We start from the raw sequence: 23,670 nt of genomic DNA on the forward strand, positions 1-23,670 counted from the left end.
GAATACAGGTTCTTATTTAAAGTGTACAATTTAATGGTTTGTAGTATATTAACCGAGTTGTGCAACCATGACCATAATCCATTTTAGAATATCCTTATAACCACAAAAAAAAGTACCGAAGAGCATTTATTCCTCATAACTGTCAAATTTATACTATTATTTTTCCATTACAGATTAGATAAATGGAGTCCTAGAGAGGCTAAGGAGTGAGCAGTCCCTCCCAACCATTCCAAGCCCCTGGCAACCACTAAATATTTTTTGTTTCTATATATTTGCCTATTCTGGAACTTCATATAAATGGAATCCTACAGTACATGGTCTTTTGTGATTAAATTCTTTCACTTAGCATAAGGTTTTCTAGGTTCATCTATGTCATAACATGTATCAGTTCTTCATTGCCTTTTTATTACCAAATAATATGCCAGTGTAAGGATATATCACATTTTCTTTATCCATTCATCAGTTGATTCATATTTGGGTCTTTCTACCCTTTAGCTATTATGAATAATGCTGCTTTGAACATTCATGTACAAGTTTTTGTGTAGACATAAGTTTTCATTTCTCTTGGATATATACCTAGGAATGGAATTGCTAGGCCATATGGCAACTCTATGTTTAATGTTTTGAGGAACTGCCAAACTGTTTTTCAAAGTGCCTGCAACACTTTATGTCCTCACCAGCAGTGTACGAGGGTTCCAATTTCTCCGTATCTTCACCAACACTTATTATCTGACTTTATGATGATAGCCATTCTAGCAGGTGAGAAGTGGTTTCTCACTGAGGTGTTGATTTGCATTTCTGTGATGTCTAATGATGTGGAGCATCTTTCCATGTGCTATTGGCCATTTGTATATTTTCTCTGGGGAAAGTCAACTTCAATCCATTGCCCATTTTAAAACTGGATGATTTTTTTTTTTTATTGTTGAGTTGTGAGTTCTCTATATACTCTGGATACAAATCCCTTATCAAATATATGATTTGCAAATGTTTTCTCCCATTCTGTGCGTTGTCTTTTCACTTTATTGGTAGTGTGTTTTGAAGCATCTTGCTGTTGTTCTTTATTTACAATTTTTTAATTTCTAAATCTATGCAAGGAATACTTGCATACAATGAAGAATTAGAAATTTTTGAGTTATATACAAAATAAAAGGAATAAAACATGTACAATTTTACCATTCAGAGTACCACTATGAACATTTGGGGTTTAGTCCTTTTGTTAAAATGAGATCACATTATTTTTTAGCCTTTTATAAATCTCATCAGTTGTGAGTAATTTTTCATGTCAGTAAATATATTTTCCCAGCATCGCTTTTTAGGTTGTGTAATGTTTAATCATATGGATGTACTGTTTATCCAAACAGTTCCTTATTGTTGGATACTTAAGTTGCTTCCAATTTTTCACTGTTTTAAATGAAGTAAAATCTTTATGCATACCCATGATTACTTTCTTTGCATAGAATTCTGGAATAAGATTCCTGTGTCAAAGTGCATGTTCTTTTAGGCTAAGGAAATGTGCAGCCGATTTGCATTCTGGAATGATAGTGGCCATCCGTGCCCACCAGCAGTTTGTAGGAGATTAGCTCTTGGCCAAGAAGCTAACCAGGTCCATGCAGCAACAGCAATATTACCATTATCAGTGAGAGCAAGAAACACTTATACTGCATTTATGTGCTAGGCACAGTTCTGAGCACTCTCTCGATATTGACTCATTGATTCCTCACAATAACTGTCAAATTGACACTATTATTTTTCCATTATAGATAATTGAGTCCAAGAGAGGTTAAGTAGTGACCCAGTGTCACACCACTGAGTGTGGCAGGATTTGAACACTGGCAGTCTAGCTTCTGGGTCCTGGCTTCACCCACCCTGCTTTACTGCTTCTTTATGTCTATGTCACATGAAAATTATTGGCAGAGGCACCTATATGTGCAAAAGCCCAGAAGGGAGAAAGCCTGATACTGTCAAACACAATGCTGACTATTGCTTTAAAATATTCTTTATAATGCTAAGAAAGCTTCCTTTTAATTCACTGAGAGGCTCATTTGAGAATAAATGAAAAATTCTAACTTCTTAAATGTCCATTTTTTTTTGTTTGTTTTTGTTTTGCATCTTATAAACTAGGGGCTGGCAAATTTTTTTTAAAGGGTCAGATAGTAAGTATATTAGTCTTGGGGGTCATGAGGTCTTTGTTGCAATGACTCAACTCTGCAATTGTAGCTGAAAGCTGCTATAGAAGATATTGATATTTAAATTACGAAACTAGGTAGCCAGCCAGTAGGCCATTGTTTTCAGACCTCTGCTATAGATGATCCTGTGGATTTCCTCTCCTGACTCACTGATGCTGAGCCACTCTTGTATTCTGGAATAACCCAGCTTGACCATGCCAGATTGAGTGCTGCCATCTGTTCGTTAGTGTTTTATTTAGGATCTTTATGTCTCTCTTCAGGAATGAGATTAATCCGTGTGTGTGTGTGTGTGTGTGTGTGTGTGTGTGTTGCTTTGTCAAACTTTGCTTCATAAACGAATGTAAAAACTTTTGTCTTTTTCTATACTGTGGAACAAAGAATGATTTATTCTTTGAAACATAGAATTTTTCCCCTGAGAAATGATCTTGGCCTCATGCCTTTTTTTGGAAGTAGTTCATTGAGATCTTTTCCACTTTCTTTTAAGGTTATTGATCTCTCCGTGTTTTCTACTACTTTTGAATCAATTTTGGAAATTTTTATTTTCCTAGAAAATCATTCATTTCATCTACATTTTCTAAGATTTTGTCGTTGGTTTCAGCCTTGTAAACCTCTTAATATTTTCATTGTCTCCAATAATATCTTTTTGATTTTTCTCATTCCTAATAGTATATCTACTTATAAAAATTAGATTTGATAAACGTTTATCTATTTTAATGGTCTTTTGAAATCTTGCTCTGGGTTTTAATGATCAATTGTAATATTCTCTTTTCTAATATATTCATTTCTATTTATAATTTTCTTTGGTCTTTCTGCCTTTTCCAATTTCTTGAATTATCAGGTAATTTATTTTCATTTTTTTTGTATAAAAGTGAAAACACTTAAGATAAATTTTTTTTTGAATACAGGCTTAGCTACAACCCAGACGTTTTGGGACATGTATCTCCTATTGTTGGTATTTCCTGAGTATCCGAGATTTTAGTTTTCGTTTTCTCTTTGACCAGGTAGGCTTTAAGTATATGCCTTTAAATTTCCAAAAGGTTAGTATTTTATTTAAAATTTCTCATTTTTGTAGTTTTACTGCAGTATGGTCAGAAAATGTGACTGATAGTGGTTTTATTTCTGGGATTTTACTGAGATTTGCTTTGTGGCTTTTTTATTTTTTTCTAAGTGCTCCAAAGGTGCTGGAAAAGAAGGTATATCTTCTGTTTTTAGTGTACATAATGTTTGTCTATTTAGTTGTCACTGTTAATGGTATTATTCAGACTATCTGTCTCTGACTCCTTTGGAAATTTACTTGGTTATTCAGGATTGAGGGAAGTGTGATACCTTCCCCACAATTCTTGTTCCTGTCTTTTCTTTGTACAGAACTCACTGGTTGGTTGTCTGTCTGTGCCTGACTCTGAGCCTGAGTTATAAACTCAAACCTTTAAGTATTTGGGCTGGGAAAGAAAAGCAAAGATTTAGGGGCACTCAACAGCTAAATTGGATTCCATTCTAACCATTTCTACCTCAGTGTCCATGTTTGCTTGTGTGCCAGTATGTGCCGTTGTGTGTTTCTGTGGGGGCGTCTGTGTGTTTTAGCATGCACATCTCTCTTGGACGTGACTGTGTAAGTCTGTTCTTCTGCGTGTGGTTTATCCTGTGAGTTTGATATGTATATCTGTATATGTGTGTCACCCATCGCATCTTTTTCTTTAAATGGAACTTCAAACATCAAGGCTTGGGTCTGCCTTGCTCTAAGGTAGCTTTTTCTAGAGTGGTTATAAGTCAGAAAGCTCTGCCATGCTGTACCCTACCCCACCTGACCTTGTTTCCTCTCTCCTGGCTGCAGAAGACCCTCCAGGTAAGTGGGTCGTCTGGTAGGGCCTGGCTGCAGATTCAGTCTCACTCTGGTACACATTCCCTGTGTGGTGTGTCTGGAGACCACCCGGCCACACAAGGGGTGTTAGGACCACACTTCCAGGATGGGTGGAGACTCGAGAACCTCATCCTACCCTCTCCCCAGGGTGCCTGTTCAGGAACCCTTGACCGGGCTCCAGCTTGTGTTTGCCCTTAGTAAGCCAGAGCTCGGAGCACTTGGCTTTAGTTTGAAGGGGCCACGAGCATTTTCAGAAACTCTGTGATAGATATTCAGTTCCTGGTGGAGAATCAGAGCAGGCTCCTGGGAGATCTTCTAGCTTACCTTCTCATACAGAGGAGGAAAGTGAGTTCGAGAATGAGCTCCTGACGCCGTGTACTTGGCCCTTCCCACTAAACCAGATGAGCTCTAATGGTACAGATGGGCACAGACTGAGTGATGAGACCTTGGTGAGCTTTTGGGGTGGACTGACCATCCCACTTTCAGGGAGCTTGGTGACCCTCTAGGTGACAGGACACCCTGCCCCCTGAGACAGGACACAGCTGAAGGAATATTCTAGACACCAGAGCTAAGAGGGCCTGCAGACACACCGTGTATAGGAGGAGTTAAAAGGTGGGGAGGTCAGGATTTGCCACAACAGTCCTGTTCACCTTTTCCTGCAAATAAGAGTGACTGGAGGAAGGATGCAGGTGTCACACAGAAAATGTGCTGTCACACACTTCCTTTCTTCTCACCTGATACCTCACATTTAGCAGTGTCTGTGGAATAAAGGGTACTTAGTATTAATTGATTTTCAGGGACTCTGCCTTGATCTGACCTTGATCTGACCTTGGGGAGGCTAAGTGCTGATTTCCAATGCTTCCTTTATTGCCTGGGTAGGGAGACGGGTGGGCAGAACAGATAAAACTCTTTTGGGTCTGAATTTTCCTGGGTCTCCTGAATTTTATTCATAAATAAAACATTATTGACATTTTCCCCTAAGAGTTACCCTATGTACCTTCTGATTTTGGTCTCAGTGTGTTGGGTCCCTGTGATGCAGGAACTACAAAGATGCTTATGCCCACTTCACAGAAAGGAAAAGGGAGGCTGGGGAGTTTGACAGAAACACACATGCTTGGGAGGCAGAGCCAGGGCTAGAGCCTCCGCTTCTCAACACCAACCAAATGCTGAAACTTCTTCCTCAGTCTGCAGTCTTTGCCCCTGGAGAGACGGAGGTTTCCTCTCTCTGCTCCCCCAAATCACCCCTAGGAAAGCCTTGTGGTCCAGAGCAGCCCAGCAGCAGAGGGAGGGTTTCCAACTCTGAAGGACACTCCTTGGCAAGTCCTGTTTCTGAAATGGTCTTTTTCTTTCTACCCACTCAGGAGGAAGAGTTTATCGATTGGTGGAGCAAATTCTTTGCCTCCATAGGGGAGAGGGAAAAGTGCGGCTCCTACTTGGAGAAGGATTTTGACACCCTGAAGGTAAGGCCTCTCTTCATTCTGATGGTCGCTCTGTGTGTGTGTGTGGTGTGTGTGTGTGTGTGTGTGTGTGTGTGTGTGTGTGCTGGGCAGTGGGAGACACAACAGAAAGAGAGCTCGTGCAGTAGATCTGTTTGCATTTGCCTCCTCATTCGGTGTCTGAGGATGATGAATGCTACTAGACCAGCTGGGTGAGAAAACCACCCACTGATTTACAGCCTGAAGCAAGTGTGGGCTGGGATAACCACGACAGTGTTCCCGGGAGAATGCTGAAGAATACAGAAGTGTTTAGAGGTGAAATGATCAGTGTTAACATGCCCCAGCTTCCCCGCCACCACCCAAAACAGGGTGGCCCCCCGACTGATTTTCAAAATAGTCAACATTATTAATATTGCATGACATTGAAAATTGTTAAAGCTTGGAGATGGGTAGGCAGGGATTTGTTGTCCTATTCCATGTCTTTCAGTGTTATTTGAACTTTTCTATAATAGAAAATTTGTGTTAAAATAAAGAGCATCAGTTTGAGAATGTACTCCTGACCCCTAACTCCTACAATTGGGTCAGAAAATTACCTACAAATCTGAAAATATGGGAAACCCTGTTTCTGTGGAAAAAACCAGAAATGAGTGAGTCAAATTGTGGTATTTTGAGGAAATTATACAAATATAATTATGCTTTGAAAAAGTGGACTACTTTTAAAGAAGATAATCAGAGGTGACTCAGAAATGACTCCTTAAAGGAGTTGCATGATCTCCCTGCCAGGGTTGCCAGTCAAAATTCAGGATGCCCAGCCGCATTTGAATTTCAGATTAACATTGAATAGTTTTTAAATATCAACATGCTTCAAGTATTGCACGGGGCATATTTATTTTAAAATTACTGGTTATGAAACAGGAAAAGTTCCCTTATCCCCCTCACAAGACGTGCAATGGGGGTGTGGCTGGCTTCTTCGGTGCCCTGCTGCTCAGACCTCTAGGGGAGCATTCAGATGGGTAGGTTGTGGGGCTCCCACCCCACAGCAGTGTCCAGGGGTGAATGTTTACAGCTGAGGCCCCAGTGGGCGTGTGTTACGGAATGCTATTTCAGCTTAGCCATCTGTAGGCGGCTTGTGTTATCTCAATTAGACCCTTGCCTTATCGCGAGGACAGAGGGCTTTCTGTATCCCGGGGTTTCTTGCCCTGGTGTACTGAAAGAATTGGATCACACGTGGGCTTGGAGATTGAGTGCAAGGTTTTATTGGGTGGAAGTAGCTCTCAGCAGACTAGGGAGCCAGAAGGGAGATGGAGTGGGAAGGTGGTGTTCCCCCGGAGTCGTGCTGCTCAGCGGCTTGGACTCTTCTCCCACCACCCGGACCAAACTCCGCGTTGTTCCGCCGGTCGATGGCCTGCCGCCCTGCTGGGGACTGTTGGTGTGCTCCTACGCCAGTGGGTCCTTCTTGACACGCCAGTGTGTCCTTCTTGACATGCCATCGCTCCTGTGTTCCTCCGCTGGTGTGTTCCTTTCGATGTCCAGCAACTTGTGTTCCTGCCTGCTAGGGTCTCGGGGTTTTTATAGGCACAGGATGGGGGTGTGGCAAGCCAGTATGGTCTTGGGAAAGGCAACATTTCGACAGGAAAACAGAAATGCCTGTCCTCCCTAGGTCTGTGGGCACAGGCCCAGGGGTGAAGCCCTCGCCCGGGACCCCATCGTCCCCTACCGAGCACTTCCCAGACCCTGTTCTGTATCAGTTATTTATTTCAAATTCAGATTTAACTGGGAATTGTGTATTTTCACTTACTAAATCTGGCAACACTACTTCTGGATTATAAATGGGGGAGACTGTACCCCGCAATTACCTCCCAGGCTTGGAGAGGAGAAAATGAGAGGTGGGCGTAGGCTGTTAGACACATAGAAAAGGACCCAGGAGCCCTTTGAAAGGGACTGGATGAGAGAGAGTTGCTACCCTTGTCAGGGTAGCAGGTGGCCTGGGCTTTCAGGTGATTCTTTTGGCGCAGAACCTCAGCTAGGCACTCTGGAGGGCAGTTTCACCAGGTGGCAAAAGTTGTCTCTGCTCTATGGGCCTGCCTGGTGAATTGTGCCTGGAGACCTGGCTGCTCAGAGATGAGGCACAGGCAGCAGCCGCCGCGATCCTCAGGCAGCAAGTTCTTTCTCGACTTGGTAGTTGGGTGTGTGAGGTTGGGCAAAGAGACAGAACTATTTGTGTACCAGGAAGAAGGTCTGACACATTAGGTCTGGCATGTGGTCCTGTGGCCTTGCCAAAAAGTTAGACAACCCAAGCAAGAATGAGGACTCCTGTCAGGGTGGCCCATGGCCCATGGCCCTGGCCCCTCACTGCTCCCTCAGGTGCGGATGCTGAATTGGCACCCAGCCCTCCCGCTTGACCTCTTGGAGGAGGTCTCTGACAGCATCCAAGTGAAAATAGGCTGTCCAAAGCCAAATGCATTCCAACTATTTCTGGGGGAAAACTAGACCTGGAAGAAACGCTGGTTCTTTAAAGATAAGTAAATGGAAGAAAACCACCATCACCAACATGGGTCTTTGAAAAATAGCCTGCCACATTATGGAGAGAATGGAGCACACAGTGGGTACAGGAAAACAGATTTTAGAAATCACTAGCATAGGGGGATGAAACAACTCCTAATCTACATAGAAAAATATAGGAACAAAAGACACAACAAGAAAACATTAAAAACAGAAATCACAGAAAACACATAGTAGAGAAAGAACAAAATATCTTCATGTTCCTAATTAATAAAGATGGACTAAACTCCCCCATTAAGTGATAAGGGCTCTTAGGCTATATCAAAAGTCAAAATTCACTGTACTGTCTTTAAAAGACACATCTAAAACAATACAACTTAGAATGGCTAAAAAATAAATATTTCGGAAAACAATATTTTAGCAAACAAGGTAAGTGTAAACCAAAGGAAAACAGAATTTAAAGTAAAGAGCAAAGGAAGCAAAATAGAGTGTTTCATATAAATAAAAGGTGTACATTTCAATGAAAAGACTCTCAAATATTTATGCATAGAATAGTAAAGCTTAGAAATACTTAAAGCAAAAATGGATAAGAATATATAAACTAATATCTCACACAGATAAAAGCACAAAATGACAGAAATTAAAGTTGCAGTGGGGATTTCATTACACCATTTTCCTTAACTCATCAAGCAGACAACAAATAAATAAGAAGATAAAAGATCTGAATAACAAGGTAAATGTTTTCTAAGCTACATGAAGTTAAAATTATAGCTTTAAAATAGAGAATAAAAATAATAAAAAATGGAGAATACATTTTTTCCTGATGCTCAGCGAATACTCACAAAATGTGATCACATATTAGTTTTGTAGTAAGTTACCAAAAGCAGAAATCTTACAAGACAGATTATAATGCAATAAAATGAGAAATTAATAACAAAAGTTTAAACAAAAAATTCAACCGCTTAGAAATTTAAAAAATATTTTATTGGGACTTCCAGTATGAACATGGCTGCATAAGTCAGCATTTTTCCCCTTTTCTCTTGGAAATCATTCAAACCCACCAAATCCATTTTCAGAAAAGTTGGAAACAAATAGAAGCCACAAACTTCAAAATATATGTAAGGGCTGCTCAAAGACAACTGAAATTGGTTAGAGGCCACTCAGCAGTAAATAAAGAGAAGATACATGCAGAATGTTGTAAGATCAGAGTGGTAGCAGATCTCAGAAAGCCCTAGCAAAAATATACTTTCTAATGGAAGAATGTTGATAATTATTTAGGACAGATAATGGTTACATGGGGGTTTATTATCTTTTCTCTTTACTTTTGTGTGTGTTTGAAAATATTCATAGTAGTTTCAAAATACAGTTCCTGAAAGTGAGGTTTCACCATGAAATATAAATGTTATATCCTTTGTTTATAACCGTGGATATGGAAACTTTGGAGACAGGTTGAAGCTGATGACAGAAGCCTTTTAGACCTCGTTTGATTCAGAGAAGCAGAGGTGGAGCTACACAAACAAGAATTATATAAACGAGCCATATTTACAGGAAGCAGTCTGCCTTTGTGGTGGGAGCAAAGGAAGTAGCTGGACTAGGAAAATTCAACTCATTTAGTGAGAAATAATTTTGAAAAAATGGTGTAACCTGAATTCAAAAATCCTGCAAAAAGGAAAGAAAATCAAAATTAAAACTTATCAATAGAAGAGGACATATACCTACTTGAAAAATTTTGCCAAGGAGCAGACCATACGAAATGCTTTGCTGTGAACCTTTTCGAAACGGGCAGTCAGAATGCAAAGCAAAAATGAAAGAAGTCAAGGACTGATAAGATGAGTGATAAACTTTGAGCCAGCAGGACTCAGGAAAGAAAGAGATGAAAACGTGAAGTTGGAAGGAGCACAGGGCAGAATGGCCACATGGAAAACACAACCAAGGGCACAGAGGACAGAAACTATAAAAGTAAGCAAGCAAAAATGAAAAAGTTATAAAGGAACAAAGAGAAAAATGACAGATATAGACGTCAGGGAAAGGAGACCTAACATTTGCATAATTGGAGTCTCTGAGGAAGACAACCAAAATAGTAAAAAAAAAAAACCCCAAAAAACAAAAACCCTTATGGTTTGATAAAACCTTATTGAAATGAAAGAAATGAATACACATATTAAAAAAGTTCATGGTGTGTCAGGAAAAACTGACAAAAATTGGTCAATCTGAGACATATTCTAATATAATTATTGTACTTTAGAGATAAAGAAATAATTCTTTGGGTAGTCATACCTCCTCCCCACTCCTTGAAAAGAAAAAAGCGGCTGGGCGCGGTGGCTCAAGCCTGTAATCCCAGCACTTTGGGAGGCCGAGACGGGCGGATCACGAGGTCAGGAGATCGAGACCATCCTGGCTAATACGGCGAAACCCCGTCTCTACTAAAAAATACAAAAAACTAGCCGGGCAACGAGGCGGGCGCCTGTAGTCCCAGCTACTCGGGAGGCTGAGACAGGAGAATGGCGTGAACCCGGGAGGCGGAGCCTGCAGTGAGCTGAGAGCCGGCCACTGCACTCCAGCCTGGGCGACAGAGCAAGACTCCGTCTCAAAAAAAAAAAAAAAAAAAAAAAGAAAAGAAAAAAGCAACATTAAGTCATTTAAAATAGGAACCGAATCAAGGTAGCTTCCATTTTCTCATAACAGCATTCAATATCCAAAGACAATAACATACTGATATAAGATCATCAAAGAAAGACAGGGTGACCTGAGGATTTCATGTTCAGCCAAGCTCCCCTCCAAGCATAAAGGCTACAGATAACCACTTATACATATTCAGGAACTGGGGTAATATGGTTCTAATGAGCCTGTCTTAGAGGAACTCCTAGGGGGTGAACTTCAACTAACTGGGAAGTTATCTGGAGAAACCACAACAGAAGGACTGGTTGTAGTTAGAGGCTGCAGTGAGCTGTGATTGCACCACTGTACTCTAGCCTGGATAATAGAGCAAGACCTTGTCTCCAAAAAAAGAAAAAAAAGAGTGAATATGGTCATATTTTACCTTAGAACCAAAATGAAAACAAATGGAAGGGTTAAGGTAATAGGTAAGAATGTAAATATCATATATACTGAAAATGTAGACATGATAAAACTGACAAAAATTAGGTGGAGAAGGACAAAAGAGTATGGAATACAGAGTAAGGACAATGATTGCCATATGATAAACTAAATACAGTGGACAGCTATTATTTGAAATTGGCAAGTCACATAATTGGCATAGAAGCAAGATAAAGCAAATAGTACAAAGGTAAATGTTAAGGAGGATATTGTTGTCTAAAACTGGGTGATAGGGAGAAGGAGGGAGATAAAATTGGATTACTTTATTATTGCTACAGTAGGGACCCCATAAATACTATGCCTAAAGACATAGAGGGCTAAGTATTATCAGGAGATATAAATGTATATTAATACTAGAACAGAAGCTGAGATCATTCCAGCTATCAGAAGAACTGTACACATGCACCACTCCCCTCCTTCCCACACACAGAAAGTGGACCATCCGTTACTTACTAATTACAAAATGTAAATCAGATCTCAAAGCAAAGTCTAACTCTCAAATGAAAAGACTGATAAAGTTTGAAAATAAGATTAAGAAAATGTGTGCCAGGCAAATGCAAATGAAATGACAGCAGAAGTCATAATCTTAATATTAGATGAGAGGGTATTCAGGTTCCTAAAATTAAATGAGACAAAGGATGACACTTTATAATGCTAAATGATATAATTCCAAGATATGACACTTATGAGAATATCTATATGCTAAATAATACAATGTCAATACTTACAAAACACAACTTACAGGAGATTTGAGAAGCAATAGAAACACACTGTTTCTATGGGTAGGGGGAGATTTAATTCCCTTCTCTCAGTTCATGTCAGATCAAGGAGACAAAAATGTCAGAGGAGGCCAAGTGCGGTAGCTCAAGCCTGTAATCCCAGCACTTTGAGAGGCCGAAGCGGGTGGATCACTTGAGGTCAGGAGTTCCAGACCAACCTGGTCAACATAGCGAAACTCTGTCTCTACAGAAAATACAAAAATTAGTCAGGCGTGGTGGCGTGTGCCTGAAATCCCAGCTACTCAGGAGGCTGAGATAGGAGAATCGCTTGAACCTGGGAGGTAGAGGTTGCAGTGAGCCAAGATGGTGCCACTGCATTCCAGCCTGGGTGACAGAGCAAGACCCCATCTCAAAAAAAAAAAAGAAGAAGAAGAGGATGTAGAAGGCTTGGCATGATTAGTGACCTGATTTAACCCAGTAGCCTGAAAATAAAGACTACACATGTGGCACTTTTACTACAATTGACCATGTAAGAGGCCATGAAGAAAACTTGAATACACTTCAGAAAGTGACAATGCCATAGACAACATTTTCTGATTGTAATGCAATAAAATAAGAAATTTGTAACAAGATCAAAAGCCCAAAAGGCCTCTTCTACCTGGAAAATTAAAGAATAAAAATCCCTCTGTTTTAACAATTCTTGGGTGAAGGAGAAAATATTAACAGAAATCACAGAACATCTAGGAAACAGTGATAAAACACTACATATTAGAACTTACTGGTTATAGTCAGAGCAGCATTTGGAGGAAATATGTGGCCTTAAGAAATTATGTTAATTACAACAAAAGAAAACTAAGTATCTAACTCTGGGATCAAATAATAAAGATAAAACTGTAATTACAGAATGCCAGGAAAATGAAAATGAAAATGTATCAAAACAAATGAGGCAATGCCAAGACATTAGTGAGCAGAGGCAATTTCATATGAGTAAATATTTTCATTATCTGGAAAAAGGGAGTAAATAAAACTTCAATTCAAGAAGTTAGAATAATGATAATGAAAAGCCCTTAAAACAGCAGGACAAAAGAGAAAAAGGAAAAGCAGAAAAAATTAGAAAAGAGAAAGTTGTAGAATTGAATTGAAAAAAATCAGACAATTGGCACTTTGATTGGAATGAATCAACTAAAATCGATAAATCTTCAGCTAGTCTACTCTAGAGAAGTGTAGAAAACCAAGCCAAAATCCATAATGAAAACAGGGACATAACAGCAGAGATAATTGGGAGTTAGGAATTTTAGAAAAATTCTAAGTATATTTCTATGTTAATAGATTTGAAAACTCCTTAAAATGAGATAATGTGAAGGAAAAGAGAAACAGAACTGTCTCAAGAAGCAGCAAAAAATATGAAAGGAACAGGAAAATTATCAAAGAATTACCTTCAAAGAGAGAGCTGGAGCCAGGGAATTATAAAGTGAATTTCCTAAATTTTCAAACGATTAATAATTCCTGTGCTATATATACTATTTCACAGCAGAGAAAATATTAAAATGTAGAAAACCTCGATTTTTATAGAGCTAGAATTACCTTACCACCAAAATCTGGTAAAGTCCAGCCATATGTATAAGTATCATTTATGACATGAATATATATGAAAAATGTTAGAGAAATGATAGCAAATGAAATCTAACTAATATTAAAATAATGTCATGATAACTGAATTTTCTTCATTCCAGGAATATAAAAAGTTCAACATTAGGAAATCATGAGCGGTATTAATCATATCAGTAGGCAACATTAGCAAAGATTATTTCAGTTGGTGCTGAAAAGCATTCAATAAAGTTTAATATCTATTGATGATTTATAAGACCAAGTAACATATTGGAAATAGGAGTCTCCTTAATGTTAAAAAGAACATCTCTCAAGCCAACAGCCAACATCCAACTTCATGACGTCAGAAGGTTTCTTTACTGTAGAAATTGAACTTGTATTTCTCACGAATGTTCCTAAGTGCATTTGTCTGGGGAGAGGGTCCATGGCTTAATGACTACAGATTATTGAAGCACTCTGTGACTCAATTTACATTAAGGTACTGAGTGAACACTAGGGCTGTCCTTTCACAAAGTCAAGACAAGACTCACCATGATTGCGTTCGTGTTGTCACTCACATTGGTCCGTATCTTCTCACCATTTCAATGTCAACAAAAAGAAACGGGTCGTTCATTTTAGAAAGGAGAAGACAAAATTATCCCTGTGTCTGACTGACTTGCTTACCACCTGAAGAGAACCAGCTGAAAAATTAGTAGGACCATCAGGAGAACCCAGTAAGATGGCAGCAACTATTCAGAAAATCTAGCGGAAGAAAAATTCACGTTCGTAATACCGACAAAACAAGCTTCATGAGGAATAAACTCAACAATAAACACGTAGGCTCTGTATGAAGATGCCTATAAGTAGTAAAAGTCTTGTGTAAGTTGAGAATCAGATCATGTTCCTGTATTAAAATGTTAATACTATAAAGATATCAATTCCCCTATTGAAAATTAGTTTTAAGTTTAATGCAGGCCTAACAAAAATTCCAAAGAAACATTTTGTTGAGAATGGAACTTAATGTTTTAAAATTTCATCTGGAGGGACATCAGATAACAAAACAGGTTATGAAGGCACAGTGATTAAAACATGGTATTGGTGAAAAAATGCACAGATCAATAGAGCAGAGATCACAAACAAACGAAAGGAGGCGTGAGCATTTGGCGTATGACACAAGTCATGGGAAAGTGAGAAGTTTAAACAAATATGATGCTTAGATAATTGCCTAACCATTTAGCAAAAAATAAATTAAATTCTTGCCTCATGCTGGGTACCAAATTGAATTGAGTGTTGAATAATCTTGCTATGAAACATGGTAAGTATAATTTGAGAGGCAGACGCTATAAAGAAAAAGATCTTTAGATGAGATGATCTAGAAATTTCTAGTATGGCTAAAAAATTATAAATATAAACATGAGATAAACATAACCATAAATATGACATAAACACAAACATAAACATACCATAAATAAAAATATCATGAATATAACATGAACATAACTGAAAAGCAAGTGACAGACTGGGACAAATATTTGATAGACTGAAGTTTAATATTCTTTATATACCGAGAAGTCTCTCAAATCACCACAGAACAGAAAACAAATACCAACAGATGGAAAATGTACAAATGACAAGGATGAGCAGAAGAAATACAAATGACTGATAAACCCACGCAAGTTTCTCTATTATTATTATCTCTATTAAATAAATGCAATTTAAAATTCAGCATACTATCTTCCGTCTATCAAATTAACAAAGTTAAAAAAGGGTGAAAGTGTACTCTGATGTGAAAGGCTGGGAGTGTGGGCACACTTGAACACTGTAGTTAGGAGTATATAAATCCATACAATTTTTCCAGAGAGCAATTTGTGCACATCAGAGGTCTTAAAATGTGCATACTCCTTGTCCAGGAATTCTTTTTCTAGGAGCTTATAATAAAGATGAATTTAAACAAGTGCACAAAACACTTGGATAGGAGTTTTTAAAACTCCTCTACCCTATAAGTTGTTTTAAAAAATAATATTGATGGCTGGGTCTGGTGGCTCATGCTGGGAATCCCTGTACTTTGGGAGGCCGAGGTGGGAGGATTGCTTGAGGCCAGGAGTTGGAGACCAGCCTAGGCAACATAGGGAGACCCTGTCTCTGCAGAAAATAAAAATAATAATATTGAAAAACCGCAAAACTAAATGTTCATCATATCTTGTGATACGTTTATAAAATTGAATATCATATTGCCATTAGGAAGGAAGAGTATTACAGAAGTATATATTTTGACCTTGTAAAGATTTTCATGGTACATCATTAGGCTAAAAAACAAGTTACAGGCCAGGCACAGTGGCTCACACCTGTAATCCCAGCACTTTGGGAGGATGAAGTGGGAGGATTGCTTGAGTTCAGGAGTTGGAGACCAACTTGGGCCACATGGCCAGAACTCGTCTCTACAAAAATAAAATAAATTAAAAAAATAGAAAAATTAGCTCAGTGTGGTGGCATGCCTGTAATCCCAGCTACAGGAGGCTAATGGGGGAGGATTATTTGAGCCCAGGAGGTCGAGGCTGCAGTGAGCCATGATTGCACCACTGCATTCCACCCTGGGTGACAGAGTGAGACTTCTCCCCTCACTTGTGCCCCACATCCACAAAACAAGTTACCAGTTTGTATCTTGTGAGTCCGTAATTTTGGTTAAAAAATTATATGTATAAAGAAAATATTCAAGGGGACGTATACCAAATGCTTATCAAATAACTAGTTATTTTTGAGAATAAGAATTTAAGACAACATTAATTTTTAAAAATATTTGCTTATATTTTTCTAAATGTTAATAATGAACCTGTATCACTTGCATAATTAAATATTTATTAGAAAAGATAGAACGTGACCTTCAAGGTACAGACAGAATTTGAGCTGGGCCTAAATGAGAAATAATATTTAGAAAGATGATTTCAGATATGACCAATTTAGCATGTATATTAACCTGTTTAACGTTACTCTTGATTAGATGCATTTTATCAGCATAATAAAAAAACAGCTTGCTGCTTTATTAAATCCTAAGCAATTCTGAGACACTGGTTCAACAAATAATAATCATTGGCTGTTTGAGAAGAGACAAGTAAATCAACTGAGCTAACAAGTTTAAAGTGATGCTCCAAAGATACACTTGGATTGATATTTGATACCGTTGTCATTGGATATCCTGTATGTGAACATTTTTGCTTGAAATGCTGACCTGTTAATTTTCCAGACATCTGTCACAGTCTTCAAATAAAACGTCAGTCCACTCTTTGCTCATTCATAATCTTGTTCTTTTAAAAAATGTACTGCCCATGTCTCTGATGACTCTCAGGTTCTTAGAATATTTGATTAACCAGAAAACCCTATTCCCTAATGGAGCTGAACAAATTCTTCCCTTTTGCTCCCTTCCCCTGGAATTTTCTGTCCATCTCCTCCTCTGTTCCTTCCTCGCTCCCTCTGTGACCTCTCCACCTCTTCAACCCTGCCCTCTCCTTTGCCTTCATTCCTTTATTTTGTTTTTGGTCACCTTCCCTTCTTTTCTTCTTCTCTCTTCCTTCTCTGTCTTTCTTCACTCTCATACTGTCATGTTTCCCCTCCTTCTCTTGTTTCCTCTTCCTTTGCTGTTCTACTTTCTTTCTGTCTCTTTTCCACTCTTCTAATCCCCATGCATGGCAGGTCTATGACACACAGCTGGAGAATGTGGAGGCCTTTGAGGGCCTGTCTGACTTTTGTAACACCTTCAAGCTGTACCGGGGCAAGACGCAGGAGGAGACAGAAGATCCATCTGTCATTGGCGAATTTAAGGTAAATCCTCAAGGACATGTCCCTAACCCAGGTGGGCCTAAGACTATGGTGTTGGAGCAATAAGTGAAGGGGAGGGGTCATACCTACAGTGGTGACCCTGGTGCTGATAATGGTGACCATGTGGGTAATGGAGGTGGTGATGGTGATGCCGTTGATGCAGAATCTGACTGTGGTGATGGGATGGTGTTGGGCTTGGTGACTTCAGTGGTGGTGACTCTGGTAGAGATGAGAGTGGTGGTCATGATGGTGATTATGTCGGTGACAATTGTATTTGTTTTTAGTCTGTTTTCATGCTGCTGATAAAGACACACCCAAGACTGGGAAGAAAAAGAGGTTTAATTGAACTTAGAGTTCCACATGGCTGGCAAGGCCTCAGAATCATGGTGGGAGGTACAAGGCAGTTCTTATATGGCAGCAGCAAGAGAAAATGAGGAAGAAGCAAAAGCAGAATCCCCTGATAAACCCATCAGATCTTGTGAGACGTATTCACCATCACGAGAATAGCATGAGAAAGATTGGCCCCTATGATTCAATTACCTCCTCCTGGGTCCCTCCCATAACACGTGGGATCTGTGAGATACGATTCCAGTTGAGGTCTGGGTGGGTACGCAGCCAAACCATATCATTCCACCCCAGGCCCCTCCAAATCTCATGTTCTCACATTTTAAAACCAATTATGCCTTCCTAAGAGTCCCCTAAAGTTAACTCATTTCAGCATTAACCCAAAAGTCCACAGTCCAAAGTCTCATCTGAGACAAGGCAAGTGCCTTCCACCTATGAGCCTGTAATATCAAAAGTAAGCTAGTTACTTCATAGATGCAGTGGGTGTGAAGGTATTGGGTAAATACAACCATTCCAAATGGGAGAAATTGGCCCAAACCAAAAGGTTACAGGGCCCATGCAAGTCCGAAATCCAGCGGGACAGTCAAATTTTAAAGCTCCAAAATGATCTCCTTTGACTCCAGGTCTCACATCTAGGTCATGCTGATGCAAAAGGTAAGTTCCCATGGTCCTGGGCAGCTCTGCCCCTGTGGCTTTGCAGGGTACAGACTCCCTTCTGGCTACTTTCATGGGCTGTTGTTGAGTGTCTGAGGCTTTTCCAGGTTCATGGTACAAGCTGTTGGTGGATCTACCATTCTAGGGTCTGGAGGAAGGTGGCCCTCTTCTCACAGCTCTATTAGGCAGTGCCCCAGATATGGGGCATCAGAGCCCCCACATTTCCCTTCTGCATTGTGCTAGCAGAGGTTCTCCAAAAGGGCCCCACCCCTGCAGCAAACTTTTGCCTGGGCATCCAGGTATTTCCATACATCTTCTGAAATCTGGGCGGAGGTTCCCAAACCTCAATTCTTGACTTTCATGCACCCACAGGCTCAATACCATGTGGAAGCTGCCAAGGCTTGGGGATTCCACCCTCTGAAGGCACAGCCCAAGCTGTACATTGGCCCCTTTCAGCAGCTGGGACACAGGGCACCAAGTCCCTAGGCTGCACATAGCATGAGGACCCTGGGCCCAGCCCACAAAACCACTTTTTCCTCCTGGGCCTCTGGGCCTGTGATGGGAGGGGCTGCTGTGAAGATCTCTGACATGGCCTGGAGACATTTTCCCCATGGTCTTGGGGATTAACATTAGGCTTCTTGCTACTTGTGCAAATTTCTGCAGCTGGCTTGAATTTCTTCTCAAAAAAATGGGTTTTTCTTTTCTGCTACATCATCAGGCTGCAAATTTTCTGAATGTTTATGCTCTGTTTTCCTTTAAAAACAGAATACTTTTAACAGCACCCAAGTCAACTTTTGAATGCTTTGCTGCTTAGAAATTTCTTCTGCCAGATACCCTGAATCATCTCTCTCCGGTTCAAAGTTCCACAAATTTCTAGGGCAGGGACAAAATGCTACCAGTCTCTTTGCTAAAACATAACAAGAGTCACCTTTGCTCCAGTTCCCAACAAGTTCCCCATCCCTATCTGAGACCACCTCAGCCTGGATTTTATTGTCCATATTGCTAGCAGCATTTTGGGCAAAGCCATTCAACAAGTCTCTAGGAAGTTACATAGTTTCCTACATTTTCCCATCTTCTTCTGAGTCCTCTAAACTGTTCCAACCTCTGCCTGTTAGCCAGTTCCAAAGTCGCTTCCACATTTTTGGGTATCTTTTCAACAACACCCCACTCCTGGTACCAATTTACTATATTAGTCTGTTTTCACACTGCTGATGAAGACATACCCAAGACTGGGAAGAAAAAGAGGTTTAATTGAACTTACAGTTAATTAAAGTTCCACATGGCTGGCAAGGCCTCAGAATCATGGCAGGAGGTGAAAGGCCGTTCTTACATGGTGGTGGCAAGAGAAAATGAGGAGGAAACAAAAGCGGAAACACTTGATAAACCCATCAGATCTCATGAGACTTATTTAGTATCACAAGAATAGCATGGGAAAGGCTGGCCCCATGATTCAGTTACGTCCTTCTGGGTCCCTCCCACAACATGTGGGAATTCTGAGATATACAATTCAAGTTGAGATTCGGGTGCAGACACAGCCGAACCATATCAACAATGATGATAAAAATGAAAATTCACCCCTTCTTCTTTTCAGGGCCTCTTCAAAATTTATCCCCTCCCAGAAGACCCAGCCATCCCCATGCCCCCAAGACAGTTCCACCAGCTGGCTGCGCAGGGACCCCAGGAGTGCTTGGTCCGTATCTACATTGTCCGAGCATTTGGCCTGCAGCCCAAGGACCCCAATGGGAAGGTAACTTTCCTAGAGCCCTCACTTCCCCCAGAGTAGCAGGCTCAGGTACACGTGGCCTATAGAACCTGGACACAAACTCTGTGTTAGGGAGTTCATAGTAGGTTGGAAAACAGACAAACACACAAAACCGAGAGGTGGCTGGATGGAGTTGTGTTAAGGACCAAGTGCTCTAGAAGGTCAGGGAAGGCCAATGTCAGTACAGAACTTTGGGAAAGTGGGGAAGACTTCCTGGAAGGAATAGGACTCTTAGGATAGATGAGATTTTGATAGGCCAGGAGGGAGAAGAAAATAGTGTTTTAAGAAGGGCCAAAAGCATAGGCAAAGATTTGAAAGAAAATTGCTTAATGTGTGTCTAGAACAAGAATATAGCATGAAGATAAGTAAGACTGAAGGTATAGGTTGAGACTTTCAATAGTGAATGGGGAGGAGTGATGGGGGAGAGGAACAGGCTTAGTGACTGCTCTGCCTAGTTATGGCAGAGCCCCAGGCAAAAGGGAATGCTGGTAACACTCACCCTGTCTTTATTTAAAATTTTGATATTTTGTTCATCACATACTATTGATATTGATTTTTATTTTTAAAATATTTCATTAAAATACTGTTTATCTTGATAACTATTTTGGCTCCTCCTTACATTTTGTGCCCAAGGTAAGTGCCTGAGCTGTCTCCCCCTAGTCATTGCTTGAGATGGAGAGGGGATATTTGAAGGAGGAAAGGAGTCTGGAGTTATGGGGAGATGGCGGGGGTGGGAGGCAGAGTAATGTTGGGAAGAGAAAGAAAGAGGAAAGAAGAGAGGCAGGGGTGGGGCCTGATTTGCCTTTACAGGCATGAGGCTAGTGTCCCCTCTTGTCTCCTGAGGCAGGTTTAGGCCAAGCCTGTGTCCTTCAGGTGGTGGGTGGAGGCTTGTTGTCCCACCCTGTAGCCCCACCTTTCAAGGGGCAGAATGGAGCAGTTCTCAGCGTAGGCACCACTGATGGCCTCCAACGTGTGGTCATGGCTGGTGGGTTGGTTTATATGCTTGAAGCCTTCTTGATGCCAGACTAACCTTGGGTAATCTGCAGCCCCAGCTGCTGGGCCACTGGCTGAGGGGTGCTGCTGCTTCCAGGAAGCATGGGGGGAGACCTCCCTGGGCTAGCCTAGGCTGACAGAGGCTAACCGCCCCTCTCCCTTTCCACATACTTAAACAGAGGTCACAGAGAGCTCTCTTGTCATGTGTGTAATGCATGCAGACTGTTGTATTTCTGATAAGGGCCCGGCCTCTCCCAGTGGAGCAGTAGATTGGGAGTGTGAAGGACTCAGGTGCCCCATTCCCACGGCTGGAGCCAAGGCCAGAAGCCCATATCAGGGGCCAAGTGGAGTGGTGTGGTATGTGGGAGGGGGCCCTGTCCTGGCAGGACACAGCCCATATCCCGATTTCCTGATGGCTGCTCCCTCATCCCATCCAGAGTCAAGGCACTCATGAAGCCCCAAAGACAGGTTGGGGAAATGATTTCACAGAAGTGTTTTGTCTCCTCCTCCAGTGTGATCCTTACATCAAGATCTCCATAGGGAAGAAATCAGTGAGTGACCAGGATAACTACATCCCCTGCACGTTGGAGCCTGTGTTTGGAAAGTAAATTGGGGCATCTTGGGTCTTGGGGTGGAGGAGCAAGACAGGATAACCCACAGTCTAGTAGGGGAGATATGACTGGCACTGTGAAGTCCCTATCTCCTGGAGCAAAACTGTATTCCTTAAATCTTTCATGTCTATGGGGGCATAGCATCAGCTAGCCCTTCTTTAGCTGCTAGACTTGATCCCAGCAGAAGCTCCTAGTTAAACACTAAACAATTACCTCTAAGATCAGAAATCTACATGGCTTGAGCTCAGGAGTTTGAGACCAGTCTGGGCAACATAGCAAGACCCCATCTCTACAAAAAATAAAAAACTTAGCCAGGCATGGTAGTGCATGCCTGTGGTTCCAGATACTTCGGAGGCTGAGGTGGGAGGATCCCTTGAGCCTGTGAGTTTGAGCTTACTGTGATCTGTGATCAAACTACTGCACTCCAGCCTGGGTGACAGAGCAAAACCCTGTCTCAAAAAAAAAAAAAGGAGAAATCTGTATGTAAACTCAGAAGATGCATTTGCTAATTCTTTTTTTTTTTTTTAAGATAAACTTATGCTTTGGAATAATTTTAGATTTACTAAACAGTTACAGAAATAGTGCATAATTTCTACATACCCCTTACTCAATTTCCCCCACTGGTAACATCTTACCTAACCATGGGACATTTATCAAAATGAAGAAATCATCATTGGTGCATTACGATTAACCAAACTCTAGACTTTTTCAAAAGATGTAGTCAGTTTTCCTACTAATATCCTTTTACTAATGTCTCAGGACCCATCTGTTATACAACATTGCATTTAGTAATTAATTCTCTGTAAGTGTCCCACATGTATCTGTAGCAAGAGCTAGGGAAGAATGTAGACCCAAGATAGTAAAATGATTCCTGAAATCTAAGAACAAGGAAAGGAAAAATCAATGCCCATTGCATGGGAGTATTTCCTAGGCATCCTGAATTGCTGTTTGGATGTGAGCTTGTCTAGGCCAGAGAGGGGAGGATGCAGAGGGAGGGTGGCAGCTTTTTCTCTTGCACCTGCAGGAGAAGACACCTACTGTTCTGATGTCATCAAGTCACATATGGTACTTATAAACTGGGGTCTGTTGAGTTAGTTGTGGTCACTCACCCTGCAGTGAGGACCCAGTCTCCTTGGGGAAATGCAGCTTTTGAAGGTGAACCAGCTCTGGCCAGTGATGAGCCTCCACCAAGCGGGGATTGGAGGGAAATGGTAGGTGGGAGAGAGGAACTCCGTATAAGTTCCAGGAGCTGACGAGCTCCAGGGGCTGGCGCCAGGCCTCAGGCTAATGCTCATGGGGCAGTGGGCAGGGCCTGTTCCACAGTGGGTAGGGGCATGTCAGGGTTCAGGGGAGATAGGGGAGCCAGTGCAGGAATACACCCCTCCCATGCCTGTTTTCCCATCTCCCACCAATCCTGGGCAAGCTGGTCTGCCTGGTGCTTCAAGCCTCCTTCAGATCACAACGGAAACCCTTCCATTCTATAACCCGTGTGTCAGGCAAACACACGCATGAGGTGGAATCAAAGCACAACTTGGTTTTTGTAAGCATGTATTCCATGGCGTTACCTTCCCCTTTCCCTTGTGGAAACTGACAGGCAGGTGACTTTTCTGCTCACATTGAGCCCAGCCACTTTAACTCACGAACCCACAGTCTCAGGCCATAACCCACTGCCCGTTTGTATGGAATCCCGAGCTCCCTGATGGCTCTAGGGAGTGTGTCCCCACTTTGGGTGCAGCTGTGTGTGTGTGTGTGTATGTGTATGTGTGTGCGTGTGCATGGGTGTACGTATGTATGTATGTGTGTATATGTGCACATATGTGCACGTGTGTGTATTTGTGTGTGTCTATGTGTGTGTGTGTCTGTGTCCGTGTGTCTGTGTGTGTGGTGTGTGTATATATGTGTGCATGTGTATATGTGTGTAGGTGTGTGTATGTGTGTGTAGGTGTGTCTGTGTCTGTGTGTGGCATGTATTGTGTGTGTGTATGTGTGTGTGTCTCTGTGTCCACGTGTCCGTGTATGTGTGTGGTGTGTGTATATGTATACGTTTGTGTATGTGTATTTGTGTGTATATGTGTGCGTATATGTGCATGTGTATTTGTGTGTGTGTA

At 41.2% G+C, this 23,670-nt stretch overlaps 1 protein-coding gene across 21 annotated transcripts in view; it reads left to right on the forward strand.

Moving 5' to 3' along the window:
• DYSF (dysferlin) overlaps positions 1–23,670 on the forward strand; it is a 247,566-nt gene that overhangs the window by 200,244 nt on the left and 23,652 nt on the right. For all 21 annotated transcript variants that reach the window (XR_004428173.1, XM_033175041.1, XM_033175043.1 and 18 more), the window contains 4 exons: positions 5,406–5,504; positions 17,072–17,200; positions 19,788–19,943; positions 21,464–21,555. Coding sequence is in view for 20 of the 21 variants with exons in the window: in XM_033175041.1 (XP_033030932.1) it covers positions 5,406–5,504; positions 17,072–17,200; positions 19,788–19,943; positions 21,464–21,555 (476 nt within the window). In the remaining variant the exon portion in view is untranslated. The remainder of the gene's footprint in view (positions 1–5,405; positions 5,505–17,071; positions 17,201–19,787; positions 19,944–21,463; positions 21,556–23,670) is intronic.

The sequence above is a fragment of the Trachypithecus francoisi genome, unplaced genomic scaffold (genome assembly GCF_009764315.1).
Source record: "Trachypithecus francoisi isolate TF-2019V2 unplaced genomic scaffold, Tfra_2.0 Lachesis_group17, whole genome shotgun sequence".
NCBI classification, from domain to species: domain Eukaryota; kingdom Metazoa; phylum Chordata; class Mammalia; order Primates; family Cercopithecidae; genus Trachypithecus; species Trachypithecus francoisi.